Genomic DNA, 14,087 nt, shown 5'->3' with positions numbered 1-14,087 from the left:
CAAGCACTCAAAACCGAGTACATACCAGAATAAGGTTGCCCATTGAACCTTAACTCTGCTCTCTTGGGCCATATGCATTATGATAAGTCTTCAGTTACATGATCACATACTATTTTTTTCTGCAGGACCCTGCATCATTCAGTGTGCAGAATGGACCTGCTCTGGGGATAAATCCCACAGGTGTAGTGAAGGAGGCTGATATGTCTGCCTCATTTGTTGCAGAAGTTGGAAGGTGTGTAGTGAATGAAGCAGGGAATTTCAGGAAAAGAAAGGATGGTCTCAGAAAGGACCATTTTGATCATCTAATCTGACCGCAGGCCACACAGTATCTCTCCCACCCACTCCTGTAATAGATGCCTAACCTGTCGCTGAGTTACTGAAGTCCTCAAATCATGATTTAAAGTTACAGAGGGTCCATCATTTTTCACTAGTTTAAACCTGCAAGTGACCCGTGCTCCACAGTTCAGAGGAAGGTGAAAAATCTCGTTTCTCTGCTATTCAGACCTGGAGGAAAATTCCTTCCTGACCCCAGATCTGGTGATCAGTTAGACCTTGAGCATGTGGGTAAGACCCACCTGCCAGACACGTGGAAAGAATTATCTAGTAACTCTCAGCCCTCTTCAAGGAGTGCCCCATCTCTGGCTGTTGGGGATATTTGCTGCCCTCACAGGTGGGGCACATGCCAGTGTAGGCAGTGCCATCATACCATCCGCCTCATCATCGAGCTCAGGCTTGATGCCAGTTACATTTTTTGCCTCCTCTGCTCCCCTTGGGAGGCTGTTCCAGACATTCACTCCTCTGATGGTTAGAAACCTTTGTCTAATTTCAAGCCTAAACTTGTTGGTGGCCAGTTTGTGTATCTGTTTTCACATGTGGTCATTAACTGTGTTCCTCATTTTTTGGGTGTCTGGTGTGAGACAGTTGAGTCTGAATTGTAGGAGTGCAGTGCTCAGAGCTGAACTGAGGTCACAGGGAGCTGTGCTTTGAACATAAACAGTGCTATATATAATGCTAAGCACTCTGAAAAACCAGATACCAGTGTCTCAAATTGGGCACCCCAAATTAGTGGGAAGTTTTGACCTTAGCCTCCCTGTGCCTCAGTTTCCCAGCTAGGAAATGAGGATAATTATGCACTCATCTACTCCTCCTCAGCTTAGGTGTTCAGTTCAGTTTCTACTCTTTCCCTCCTGTCCTCAGCATAGGCGTGTGCAGCACACTTCATTCGGGTGTGCACCCAGGGAATGTACTTTGTAGAGATGTTGATGCCACAAGAATAGATATTTACACAGGTAAGTCAGACTTGTCTTTTCCTTCGATGCCAGCAATGTCAGGAGGATTGCAAAATACACCCAGCAAATTACGGATTAATAAAGTGGTACTGGACACACAAACTCCCTAAGGTCAAGTGTCCCATGAGTAATGCCTTCAAATCTATTACATTTCTAATATCAAAAAATCATTCAGAAGGAGAGGTGTAGGAGGGTAGTGAGGGGAGTCTTGCATTGTCTTTAAATGGGTCTTGAATTGAATCTACTAGAATCCTGTACCAGACTGAGGGTATGGCTACACTTGCAAATTTGCAGCGCTGCAGCAGGGTGTGAAAAAACACCCTCTCCACTTGCAATTTGCAGCGCTACAAAGCGCCAGTGTAGTCAAAGCCCCAGCGCTGGGAGCACGGCTCCCAGCGCTGTACGTTATTCCCCACAGGGAGGTGGAGTACGGACAGCGCTGGGAGAGCTCTCTCCCAGCGCTGGCGCTTTGACTACACTTAGCGCTTCAAAGCGCTGCCGCGGGAGCGCTGCCGCAGCAGCGCTTTGAAGTGCTAATGTAGCCATAGCCTAAAGGAATCTGATAGCGTTTAAGGCCAGAAGGGATCATCCAGTCTGACCTCGTGTAGCACAGGGCACCAACACCGCCCAGCACCTGCACACTAACCCAACAACTGAAATGAGACCAAAGTATTCAGACTATTATGTGATATAGGCAGAGAATAGGAGGGATCAAGATGCGCTAGTGCCAGAGCCCTCTGCAGTGGCAGGGAAATGATTCCTTGAGATAAACCCAGATAATCCTGGCAAGTGACTCACACCCACATGCTGCAGAGGAAAGTGAATAACCTCCAAGGTCACTGCTAGTTCTGACATAGGGTAAAATTCCCTCCTGAGCCGGCATATGGGCAAGAACCAGCCAGTCAAGCACCTGGGAGAGAGAATGCAGTGTCACCTCTGAGCCCAGGGCCTCCCCCAAGGTCCCATTTCCAGCTGTGACCATCTGTTAATGTGGTTTGCCCCTGTTTGGAGACTGTTCCAGAACCACATCCCTCTGATGGTTAGATACCTACTTCCGATTTCCAGCCTGGATTTGTTCATGGCCAGTTTATATCCATTCGTTGTTCTGCCTACGTTGTCATGTAGCTTAAGTAGCTATTCACCCTTCCTGGTATTTATCCCCTTAATGTATTTACTGAGAGCAGAAATCCCCCTGCAGCCTTCTGTTTGCTTTACTAAACAAGCCAAGCGCTGGGCCCCTCATTCCCCTGATCATCCTAGTAGATCTTCTTTGCACCTGTTCCAGTTTCAGTTTATCCTTTTGGAACATAGGTGACCACAATTGTACACAGCTTGATTATTTTCTTCTCAGAAATTTGAAACATAAGCTTCCTCTACTTGCTTTGATTTAGCATGTGAGCTTAGCCTACCTTCCTTTCCTGATTAAATCTTTTGATACGGTCTCCCACAGTATTCTTGCCAGCAAGTTAGAGAAGCATGGATTGGATGAATGGACTATAAAGTGGATAGAAAGCCAGCTAGGTTGTCAGGGTCAACGGGTAGTGATCAACAGTTCGATCTCTAGTTGGCAGGCGGTATCAAGCGGAGTGCCTCAGAGGTTGGTCCTGGGGCCGATTTTGCTCAACATCTTTATTAATGATCTGGATGATGGGATGAATTGCACCCTCAGCAAGTTCACAGATGACACTAAGATGGGGGAGAGGTGGATATGCTGGAGGGTAGGGATAGGGTCCAGAGTGACCTAGACAAATTGGAGGATTGGGACAAAAGAAACCTGATGAGGTTCAACAAGGACAAGTGCAGAGTCCTGCACTTAGGAAGGAAGAATCCCATGCACTGCTACAGGCTGGGGACCGACGCTAAGCAGCAGTTCTGCAGAGAAGGACCTGGGGGTTACAGTGGACGAGAAGCTGGATATGAGTCAGCAGTGTGCCCTGGTTGCCAAGAAAGCCAATGGCATATTGGGCTGCATTAGTAGGAGCGTTGCCAGCAGATAGAGGGAAGTGATTATTCCTCTATATATGGCACTGGTGAGGTCACACCTGGAGTATTGTGTCCAGTTTTGGGCCCCACACTACAAGAAGGATGTGGACAAATTGGAGAGAGTCCAGCGGAGGGCAACAAAAATTATTAGGGGGCTGGAGCACATGACTTACCAGGAGAGAGTGAGGGAACTGGGATTATTTAGTCTGCAGAAGAGAAGAGTGAGGGGGGATTTGATAGCAGCCTTCAACTATCTGAAGGGGGGTTCCAAAGAGGATGGATCCAGACTGTTCTCGGTGGTGGCAGATGACAGAACAAGGAGCAATGGGCTCAAGTTACAGTGGGGGAGGTCTAGGCTGGATATTAGGAAACATTATTTCACTAGTAGGGTGGTGAAGCACTGGAATGGGTTCCCTAGGGAGGTGGTGGAATCTCCTTCCTTAGAGGTTTTTAAGGTCAGGCTTGACAAAGCCCTGGCTGGGATGATTTAGTTGGAGTTGGTCCTGCTTTGAGCAGGGGGTTGGACTAGATACCTCCTGAGGTCCCTTCCAACCCTGAGATTCTATGATTTATTTTTTTAAAGGCAAACACTTATTGACTACTCAATCATAAAGTACATTATTTTTATTCACCAAACTAAAGAAACAAACTTATTTTTTTAATTAACAACTAAACTTTACTTATTTGCACTATCAGCACATTCATTATAATGTTTGTCTGCCCCTTTTCTTATCTTAACAACGAACCAATCCATATTTTAAAATTAAAAGGGGGTATCATACAATTGATTTAAAATGTAAAGCCACGGGCTTGTTATGCTATTTCAGTAGAGTACACACGACAAAGATTACAAACACTGTAGACACTGCACTGGGCACACCTGACACGGCCACTTATATAGGTCAAAGAATTTTCTAGAATAGTAGTCGGAGGGGGAGGGAAGGACCAATGGTAATGCGGCGTCGCAGTACTGGGGCGCATGCTGTGAGCGAACGCAGGCTTTCTATACATTTCTACACCATCTATATTACGCTATTTGGCACTTCCTGCATAATACGACAATCCATACTTTAAAACTAAAAGAGTATATCATGCGATTAAATTAAAATGCAAAGCCACTTTTTTTTTTTTGAGACATTAGGGCAGGGGTGGGCAAACTTTTTGGGCCAAGGGCCACATCAGGGTGGGCAAATTGTATACAGGGCCGGGGTGGGGGTTGGGGTGCGGGAGGGAGTGCAGGGTGTGCAGTGTGCAGGAACGGGTTCAGGGAAGGGGGTTAGGGTGCAGAAGGGGTGTGGAGTGGAGTGCAGGCAGGGAGTTGGGGTGCAGGAGGGGTGCCAGTTGCGGGTAGGGGGTTGGGGTGCTGGGCATGCAGGGTGCAGCAGGGGGCTCAGGGCAGGGGGTTGGGGTGCAGGAGGGATGCAGCAGGGGCTCAAGACCAGGGCTGGCTTTAGGACGATTCCCCTGATTCCTGTGAATTGGGCCCCACGCCTAAGAAGGCCCCAGAAGACAACTGCTGCCGAGGAAGGACCCTCCACTGAAGTGCCGCCAGAAACAGTGGCAACTGATTGAGCTGCCGCCGAATTGCCGCTGCTATCTTCGGCGGCAGCTCAATCATCGCTGCTGTCTGTGGCGGCATTTCGGCGGCAGCTCTTTCTAATCGGGCCCCACGTGTCCTAAAGCCGGCCCTGCTCAGGCCAGGGAGTTGGGGTGCAGGAGGAGTGCAGCAGGGGGCTCAGGGCAGGGAGTTGAGGTGCAAGGTGCAGGCAGGGGGCTCAGGGCAGGGAGTTGGGGTGCAGGAGGAGTGCAGCAGGGGCCTCAGGGCAGGAAGTTGAGGTGCAAGGTGCAGGCAGGGGGCTCAGGGCAGGGAGTTGGGGTGCAAGGTGCAGGCAGGGGGCTCAGGGCAGGGAGTTGGGGTGCAGGGGGGTGCAAGGGGCTCAGGTCAGGGAGTTGGGGTGCAAGGTGCAGGCAGGGGGCTCAGGGCAGGGAGTTGGGGTGCAAGGTGCAGGCAGGGGGCTCAGGGCAGGGAGTTGGGGTGCAGGAGGGGTGCAAGGGGCTCAGGTCAGGGAGTTGGGGTACAGGAGGAGTGCAGCAGGGGGCTCAGGGCAGGGAGTTGGGGGTGGGGTGCCGGAGGGTTTTGGGCTCTGGCCTGACCCCACTTACCCAAAGCAGCTCGGGGTGGCAGCAGCGTGCTGCCTGCCCTGGCCCCACGCCATGCGCTGCTCACCACGTCCCTGCATAGTCCCGGGGGGGGGGGGGGCACAGGGCTCCGTGTGCTGCCCTTCCAACGCCGGCAGGTACCTCCCCTGCAGCTCGCATTGGCCGCAGTTCCCCGTTCCCAGACAATGGGAGCTGTGGGCGGTGGTGCCTGGAGCAAGGCATGGAGGCCTCTGCCCCCCGGGGCCCCAGGGATGTGGTGCTGGCTGCTTCTGAGAGTGGCACGGGGCCTGTGGCACCACAGGGGCGAGTCCCGGGGGCTAAATCCACAGCCCTGAGGGGCTGGATCCGGGCTGTAGTTTGCCCACCACTGCATTAGGGTGTGCCCGGCACACCCCGTGTGCACACCTATGGTCCTCAGCATTGCTGCCTCACTAGCTTTGCTGTCTCCCTAGCAGCTGCACTGGCAATGAGGGATGTTTGCACTGCGCTCTCAGCCTCTGTCTGCTGTAGGGGTGACGCAGGGCTGTCAATCAGCGCTGGATTTCACTCCAACTGTGCGGCAGGGCTGATCTGGGTGTGAGCTGCTGCAGCTGCCCCTCTACCTGCGGGAGCCAGGCTGCCTGCCCTCCTTGCCGGAGCTGATCAGGAGTGTGAAAAGGAATTGGGCTGGTTTGAGCTCCGGCAGAACTCGACAGGGAAAGTGCAGTGTGCCGATGGGGAAAGGGGCCAGGGTAGAGAGCTGGACCACAGTCCTGCCTCAGGCCCGGGGATGAGCTTGGATGCCACACTGGTCATTACAGGCTGTAGGCAGGTTTGTGCTGGGTGTGGGGCTCTTTAGCTCCCTAGAAATCCCAGGTGCTTTGAGTGCAGTCTCAGTTCTGGGATCTATGCCCACATGGCAGGGGTGAGTCTCACCTGAGCCCCCTTCCATTGTCATCCCTGGTGGGGGCTCCCTGCAGCCAGGCGGGACGGGGCTGGGGTGTTGCAGTATCTTCCTGGAGTGCCAGCCTCGCGCGCCCCCTACTCCAGCACCCCAGAGCTCCTGGAAAGCAGCACGTGTTGCACCCTCGGCCTAGGAAATGAAGAGGGTTTCTTCGGCCCGTGCCCCTAGGCTGCTGGAGTGCAGCTCTGAGGAGGGACCTGCGGCCCTGCTCCCCTCCGGTGCTGCCACAGCAGAGAGCTGGCGGGAGGACTGAGGCCCAGGGGTTAGTCGTTATCAGCCCTGCCTCCAGCCTGGAGAGCAGCTCTGGGCCAAGCCCTGCTGGAGCTGCCCGCAGCCGCCTCTGCTCCCGGCCAGCCCCTGAGCCGGGAAGGGCGGGGGTGGGAGCTGGGGTCTATTTGTACAGCGCCTGGCACAGCGGGGCCCTGGTCTGGGCAATACAAGTAACGGTTCAAGCGGCAATTGACCAAGGCCGCCCCCGCCCCCGCCCCCGCCCGTCTGCGCTCCGGCGATGGAGGCAGGGCTGGGGCAGCCGGCGGGTGGCGGGGCGGCCCCTTCCCCGGGGGCCGGGCCGGGCCGGCCCCCCAGCCCCTCCGCCCCTCGCTGCCATGCCAACGCCGAGGCGGATGCTCGCAGGCTCCGTGCGTCCGCGGCTGGCTGCGCGCCGGGCCGGGCAGGGCTCGGCTCGGCCGGCGCCACGGGGCGCGCACACGGCCCCGGCCCGGGACCCGCCGCCGCCCGGGCTCCCGGCGAGCAGGTGAGCGCCCCGGGCCCGCGCAGGGAGGCGCCGGGCCGGGCTCCCCCGGGCTGCGCGCCCTGCCCGGCTCCAGCGCCAGCGCCGCGTCCGGGCGTCTCGGGCCTCTGCCTCCCTCCCACGGGGCCCGGGTGCCCGGCGCTGCCGGCAGCCCGGCCCAGCGAACGGCCTCGCCCTTGGCTCGGGCTCCTGCTTTGATCTGAGGCTGCAGCCCCAGCGTCTAGAACCCTGCCGGTGCCCGGGGAGCTGGGCAGCCCCCAGCCTGCTGGGCACATGCCTCCGCTGCAGGGGCCCAGCCCGGGGCGGGCAGCGGCTGGGCCCTGGCTGAGATGGGGCGGCTGATCACTGCCGCCCACAGCCCCACTGTCGGGATCAAACCCCAGCGGGAGGGGGAAGCTGCCAGCCTCAGCCCATGGCTGCCACGGGGCAGCAGGTGCCAGCTCTGATGTGCACACCTGCCAGGAGGCCGGGGCCTCACCCCAGCCCAGGCGGGATAGGGCAGGGTCCGAGGGGAGGCCTCGGCTCGGCTCGCCATCCCCACCTCTCCTTGGCTCCCTGCACTGCAGAGCCCCTGAATGGCTGCCCAGAACGAGGCCCCTAACCCTGCTTCTAGCCTAGGGTGGCTGTGCTGGAGGCCCTGAGGGCGGCAAGCAGGGCACTTGGGACTCTGCTTACAAACCCTTTCTTCATGGAGGTCTCCCCTGTGCCTCTCCCCAGGCTGGGCTCTAGGACCTTCTCTCCAGGAGCTCCGAGCGGCTTCAGGAAGAGAGACCATGACCCACCCGGATGGCGAGCTGGAGAGATGCCAGCCGCTGACGTTCCCAGCGCACGAGCTGGAGTGCAAGATCTGCTACAATCGCTACGACGCATGGGCCCGCAAGCCCAAGCTGCTCAGCTGCTGCCACCGGGTCTGCGCAAAGTGCCTGCGCAAGATGGTGACCATGGGGGAGTCCTCGCCCTGCCTGCTCAGCTGCCCGTTCTGCCGGCAGGAGACCCAGGTCCCCGAGGAGGATGTGCAGCTGCTCCAGGATGACAGCAAGGTGCTGGCAGTGCTGACACACCACGAGCGGGCAAAGGAGCGAGGCACTCTGCCCTCCCCTGAGGTCATCCTGTGCCCCAGCGTCCTGGAGCCCTCCCGCAGCTCCTCTGACTGCCTGGTCATCACCATCCTCCAGGTGCCAGAGGACGTGGCGCCCCCCGAAGGCCTGGGGATGCTGGACATGATACGCCTGTACCGCCCCGGCAGCCTGGACTCGCTGCCCTGCCGCGGCCCCGTCCAGAACTGCCGCTCTTGCACCTGGCATGCCATACCCCACTTCATCCTCTGGATGCTATGCCTCATCTACTTCAGCTCCCTGCCCTTCGGCATCTACCTCCTGCTCATTGAGCGCCACAACCTGGGCATCGTGCTGGTCAGCCTGGTGCCCTCCACCCTCATTCTCTGTGTCTTCTACAGCTTCTGCCAGTGTCTGTGCCGCGAGATCTTCGAGTTCCCCTCCACCTGAGCCTGCTGCTCCCCTGTGCCCTGTGCCTGGGGCCGGCCGAGAGCATCCCCACTCAGGGCTCGCCAGCCCCCACAGTTATTGCAGGGAGACGGGGAGATGTCAGTGTGGGAGGGTCCAGGGGCAGGTGAGCGACTGGTTGGACAGGCCCACGAAGCGAGTACTGAGTACCTGTCGTCTTCCCTTGCAGAGAGGAGATGTACTACAAAGCCGTGCACAACACTGCTATCATCTTCCTCCAAAACAACGCAGGCTTCACCAAGTGGGAGCCCACGCCGGAGCGGCTGCAGGAGCTTGTCACACCCTATAAGCACTCGGGACGGACCCTCAGTTCCACAGGTTCCTCCTCCACCTCCTCTTCCTCCTCCACTTCTTCCTCAACAGCAGATAAAGATCGGGAGACGGGTGGAGAGCAAAGCACCAGCCAGGAGACCAATGCCAATTAATCTGCAGAGGGCAGTGTGCGGGGACAGGCAGCAGGGGCGAAGGTAACAGTGCTCCAGAGGAGGGGAGGTTCGATGTGGCAGGTGGAGAGACTGCTGGCTATGCAGTGCCGTGCCAGGCCTGGGGGACTCTCTTCAGGCAGCTCCACCCTGCTTGCTTTCCTCTGTCAACCTGCAAGGCCCCTTTCCTCACCAGAGTCGAGGGAGATTCCCTCGCCTTATGCCCTGTGGGAAGACAATCGGTTGCTGTCCTCAACAAGGGGCAAAGAAGCCAAACGCCACAGACATAGGAAGAGTCTGCAGCCCCTTCAAACACTAAAGCTCTGAGGAAGAGGCAGCTGGAGCTGGGACGGCTGCACGGATGAAGGAGGGACGGACGGACGGACTGACAGAGCTGTGGCCTAGAAGGTCCCTGGCAGCTGGCTGAAGCCTGTCATTTCCAAGAGAAAAGCCGGCAGGGTCCAGAGGCTCTTCCTGCCGGCCTGGCACCACCAGCCCAGCTCCGTGTCCATAGTGTAAATAGTTCTGTCCGTGGCGACCATGCCCCCTGCAGGGTTTGTTTCCGTAGCATCCATGTTTCCTTTCCACATGTGCGAGTTCCGTGTTTGCCGAAGCTGTTTACCGTATACAAGAAAAGCAGAGAAAAGGAATTTCTTTTTGTGTGTAAAAACGTCTTTGCAGCTGTTTTGTAGTCGTTGTGGTTTTTACCCAGAGCCCGCTGGGCTTTATTTAACCTCCTTGGGTTTTGTTTTTTAAAGGATTAATTTAACACCGCTAACCGTTTTATTACTTTTATCAAAGAAAGCAAAGTAAAGTCTATTTTTGATTTTTGTTTCCTAGTTCTTAGGGACATTAAAAACCAGCATTACAGCTCCCCCTGGTGTCGGTGCTGTTCCTCCTCTGTGGGGCCTGGGACTGTCTGTGGGAGGCAAGGCCTGCCCTGCCTGCCCTCAGATTCACCCTCTTCTGCTCTCACCTCCTGTGCCCCTGAGCTCGCTGACCTGGCTGCTGGAGCATGGGGGGGATGGAGGAGGAAGCCCCCAGCCCATGTGATCATTATGTTTTGGAGCATCTTCCGGTGCAAACCACAGGCCTGTTGCTAGCCGTGTCTGCCTGCTTGTTACTGGTGCTGTTGGCCTGCCAGAGCCTTCTGCAGAGGGGTGGGTGGGCACGTGCCCTGCTGGCTTTGGGTCTCTCCAGCATCTGCATGGTCTCCATGGTCGGCAGCAGGGCTATAATCTAGACCCATCCTGTGCAGTAGTGGACTGTTCGCTGCAGTAGCAGGAGGGTTAATAGCCCTGGTGAGCCACCCATGGCCATGGAGCTGTGGAGCCCGGCCCCAGAGAACTCAGCTCCGGAGAACTCAGCCCTGGAGAGCCCAGCCCATGGCCATGTTTGCACTCCTGCTCTCCAGGGCAGCGCTCACCACTGCCAGAGAAACTGCAACTGCAGGCAGCCCGAGCCCTCCTGGGCCCCCCTGCTAGCGTCCTGCAAGCGCAAGGACAAGGCTCAATGCCAGCCCCATGGCATAACCCCCAAGGCCACTAGTGGGGAGCCATTGCCAAAGACACCTGGGTGCTGGAAGGCCGCTTGTGAGTGGCTGTTCCAGAGGCTTTTCCTGCACCTGGGATGTTTGAGTCCCACAGGATGGGGGGGGCAGAGGTGCAGGAACTGGGGGTGCTGAACCCCCCGGCCGAACGTGAGTCCATCACATCCAGGGTTTACAATTTTCAATGGTGGCAGCACCCCACTCTACACACTGTCCCAGCCCCTGGGGGGGGCTCCAGGCCCCTGGCTAAGCAGTGAGTGGAGTGGAGGCCAAGCCACTGGGGGCTGCAGCCTGCCTGACTCCACGGATGCCCCCCCAGTGTACACCCTCCCCAGCGCGTGGCAGCAGGGTCCCTAGCTCGGGATGGGGGGATGATGGCGCCCGCTGGCAGGTAACACGCCCAGGAAGAGGCTGGTGACATCGCGTTGCTCATTCATCTTTATTAGACAGACCACGGCAAAGCCCAACTGCCCCGGCTGTGTGGGCACCTCCCCCGGACCCCAGCTAGGCTCTGCGCCCCCTCAGGGGAGCGCCGGGGCCCCAGGTTGGGGCCAGTGTGGCTGGAGTGCAGCCTGAGCACGTGGGGCTGGCCCCACTGCCCCGCTTGGCCCTGTCGCTTGCCATCCTGTGGGGCTGGTGAGAGCCCTGGCAACACCACAATGGGAGCGACCTCGCCAGGGCTGGGGCCTGGGCCCCCTTCAAACCCCTCAGCCTGGCCTCCCTCACCGTCCCCTGAGCCGCAGGCTCTCACCCGCTCCCTAACCTCCAGCCCCCCCCCCCCCCCCGCCCCCGAGATATTTTACTGGCTTCTGAGGAGCCAGCCACTCAAGGAACCATCCCCCAGGCCCTCGTCGCCCCACAGACTCACTCTTTACCCCAGGGCCTGTGCCCAGCCTGGGACCCCACGGGCTGAGCCCCCTCCCCCGCGGTGAGTCCCACGCCGGTTGCTGCCGTCACAGGGGGAGCGTCCGGAGGCGCTCGCTGCGCCAGGGAAGGGCCAGGCTGAGCTGGGGGGGTAGGACGTACGTGGCTCCCCCTGCCAACCCTGGGGCCCCAGGGCCCCAGCTGGGCGGTGCCACCTCCAGCCGTAGGCGGCAGCTCTGCTCCTGCCGGGGGCACGTCGCGATCTCAGCCAGACACCAGAGCTTGGCCTGCGTCTCCTGCGTCAGCCCAGCACTGTGGGGCTGGGGGCTTGGCCGCTGGTGCTCTGACTCCAGGCAGGGGCCAGGGCTGCCCTCCTTGGGGCCGCCACCCGGCCCCTCGCCCTGCGCCCCAGGCTGGTGCTCGCCCGCCTCGGCCTCGCTGGCGTCTCTGCCCCACTTGCTGCGGGGGGCCCAATGGAGCCGCTTCTCCTTCTTGAGGCGCCGGCGGGCGTTGGCGAACCACGTGGAGACCTGGGCGAGGCTCAGCTTGCTGGTGAGGGCCAGCATCACCTTCTCGCCCTTGCTGGGGTAGGGGTTCCTCCAGTGCTGGCCCAGCCAGGCCTTCAGGGCGCTGGTGCTCTCCCGGGAGGTGGCCGCCTTGGCTCGGGACAGCGCCGCGGGCAGGCCCTGCCCGGAGCAGGGGGCGCACAGCACGGGGCCGGGCAGGAGCTGGAGGTTGTAAGCAGCCGTCACCTGGAAGGCACAGGACGGAGGTGGCTGCAGGAAGGGGCTCGCTGGTGGCTTGCCCAAGCCATGAGCTCCCAGCCCTGCCCCAGAGCATCGCCCCCTGTTCAGCCACGTCGGGCTCTGCTCCCCGAGGGGAGCGCGGGGCCTTTGCTCCGGCCAATCTCGTGTCCTCCCCCCATATCCTGCCGGGGCTCCCGGTTCCTCTCTGCTCTTGTGCTGAGCACACTGGGACGTGCCCCTCAGGGCCCCCCCGGCCCTGCCCTCTAGGAGGGTCCTGGGGGCAGGCTGGGCTCTATGGCTACACCCCCGGGCTAGCCCGCTGCTCTGCTGCGGCTGCTCCAGCAGCGGTGGTGGGGGGACGACCTGGGACCGTCCCAGCCCTGCCAGATCAGACCCCTGACCCACTGAGCTGATCCTGGGGACAGACAGTCTGTGGGGCAGGGAAAGGAGGGTGCTGGGCAGGACCAGCTCTGCCCCCCCCCCACGTACTGAAAGCCACAGGCAGCCCCCTGGGGTTTGCTGGGGGGGGGGGCTCCCAGCACCCACCTCTGCTCCTGTGGCTAGTGTGGCGGCCCCCACCTGAGCTGATGGGGAGGGCAGGACCACAGCTCCTGGAAACTATTGTTGGGGGGGGTTAGTGTGCCCCTACAGCCAGCTCCCCTACCACCACCACCACAGGGAAGGGAGGCAGGCAAGGCCCAGTCTCTGGGGCAGCGTGTGCACGGCCGGCTGCAGGGCACCAAGGTGAGAGTAGCAGGATGGGCAGTGCTGCCTAGCTGTGACCACTCACCCACAATGCCCCCCCACAGTGCCAGGGCTACACCCCAGGAATCCTGGTTCCCTGCCCCGAGACACCCACTAGCCTCCTCCCCCATTTGAACTCAGGGTGGCAGATGCTTTGCCAGTGGGTGCTCGGCCCCTGCCCTCCTCCCAGCCACAATGGGTGCAGCTAACTGCCTGCCCCCCCACTGTCCCCACTGGGCGGGGGGGGGACGCGGAGGGCACCCCGAGGGGCAGTGACAGCCCCTGCCCCTCCCCAACGCCCCAGGCCTGGCAGCGCGTCACTTACTGGCTGTGCAAGGAGACTCAGGTGCAGCGGCAGCAGGTTGGCATCCTGTGGTGCCGGGTAGGTGCAGGGCAGCTGCAGGACAGTGTGGTGAGCGGGCGGCAGCAACCCTGGGGCCCCCCACACCCCTCTGGGGCCCCCCGGCATGTTGCCAACCTGAGCCTCCCCCCACACCAGCTGTGCTGCTGACATGCTGCTGGGACCAGTGGGCGGGAGCCCAGCGCTCGGAGCTTTATAGGGGGCTGGGGGGGGGTGTCCGTGTGGGGCCAGCAGGGTGATTGACAGCTGCTTAGCAAGGACTAGCAGTCTGGTGCCAGCTTGCGTTAAAGCGCCCGCAGATTGTCTGGGTGGTAAATCCCCCAGCACGGCTGGTTCCCTGCGAGGCAAACATGCCATGGTCATGCCACTACCACGTTCCCGTGCTGGCCATCCTGGGGGTGACACGTGGTGCCAGGCTGGAGGAGCCCCGTGCATACGGCGATAGTGCCCAGCTGGCACGGTGGGGTCCTGCTGCACCGAGACATGGGGGGATGGGCTTGGCCTCCTGGCCCTCACTGGGGCCCATGGGAGTGACCGGAGGGCAGCAGCGGTGGGCCTGGGGAGGCAGGGCCGGTGGCAGGGGCAGGGGGGCCTGGGAAGCAGATTCCAAACCGCAGCAGCCGCTCAGCAGTGCCAGGGGAGACCCCAGCAGCAGGGCGAGGTGGTGGGTATGGGCGTGTGAACGTCAGCATCTCACCCTGGTGCCACCTGCCCTGCCCCCCAGGACTCTGACTGCAGGAATCCCGCTGCCC

The 14,087-nt window shown here is 59.7% G+C and overlaps 2 protein-coding genes across 2 annotated transcripts; one reads left to right on the top strand and one right to left on the bottom strand.

Annotated features, from left to right (window-relative positions):
• Positions 1 to 6,994: 6,994 nt before the first annotated feature.
• Positions 6,995 to 10,042, top strand: LOC123348217 (E3 ubiquitin-protein ligase RNF182-like). Its single transcript, XM_044985693.1, has 2 exons — positions 6,995 to 7,129; positions 7,844 to 10,042. The coding sequence occupies exon 2, from the start codon at positions 7,900 to 7,902 to the stop codon at positions 8,629 to 8,631; it is 732 nt and encodes a 243-aa protein (XP_044841628.1). The 5' UTR covers positions 6,995 to 7,129; positions 7,844 to 7,899; the 3' UTR covers positions 8,632 to 10,042.
• A 1,482-nt stretch (positions 10,043 to 11,524) lies between these two features.
• LOC123348207 (homeobox protein caupolican-like) lies at positions 11,525 to 13,996 on the bottom strand. Its single transcript, XM_044985680.1, has 2 exons — positions 13,300 to 13,996; positions 11,525 to 12,236 (listed from the first exon to the last, which is right to left on the bottom strand). Exons 1-2 carry the CDS (start codon positions 13,768 to 13,770, stop codon positions 11,574 to 11,576), a joined length of 1,134 nt encoding a protein of 377 aa, XP_044841615.1. The 5' UTR covers positions 13,771 to 13,996; the 3' UTR covers positions 11,525 to 11,573.
• Positions 13,997 to 14,087: the final 91 nt, after the last annotated feature.

The sequence above is a fragment of the Mauremys mutica genome, chromosome 13 (assembly GCF_020497125.1).
Source record: "Mauremys mutica isolate MM-2020 ecotype Southern chromosome 13, ASM2049712v1, whole genome shotgun sequence".
Classification (NCBI taxonomy): Eukaryota; Metazoa; Chordata; order Testudines; family Geoemydidae; genus Mauremys; species Mauremys mutica.
The sequence above is the reverse complement of the archived record's forward strand: the minus strand, read 5'-3'. Positions and strand labels throughout refer to the sequence as shown.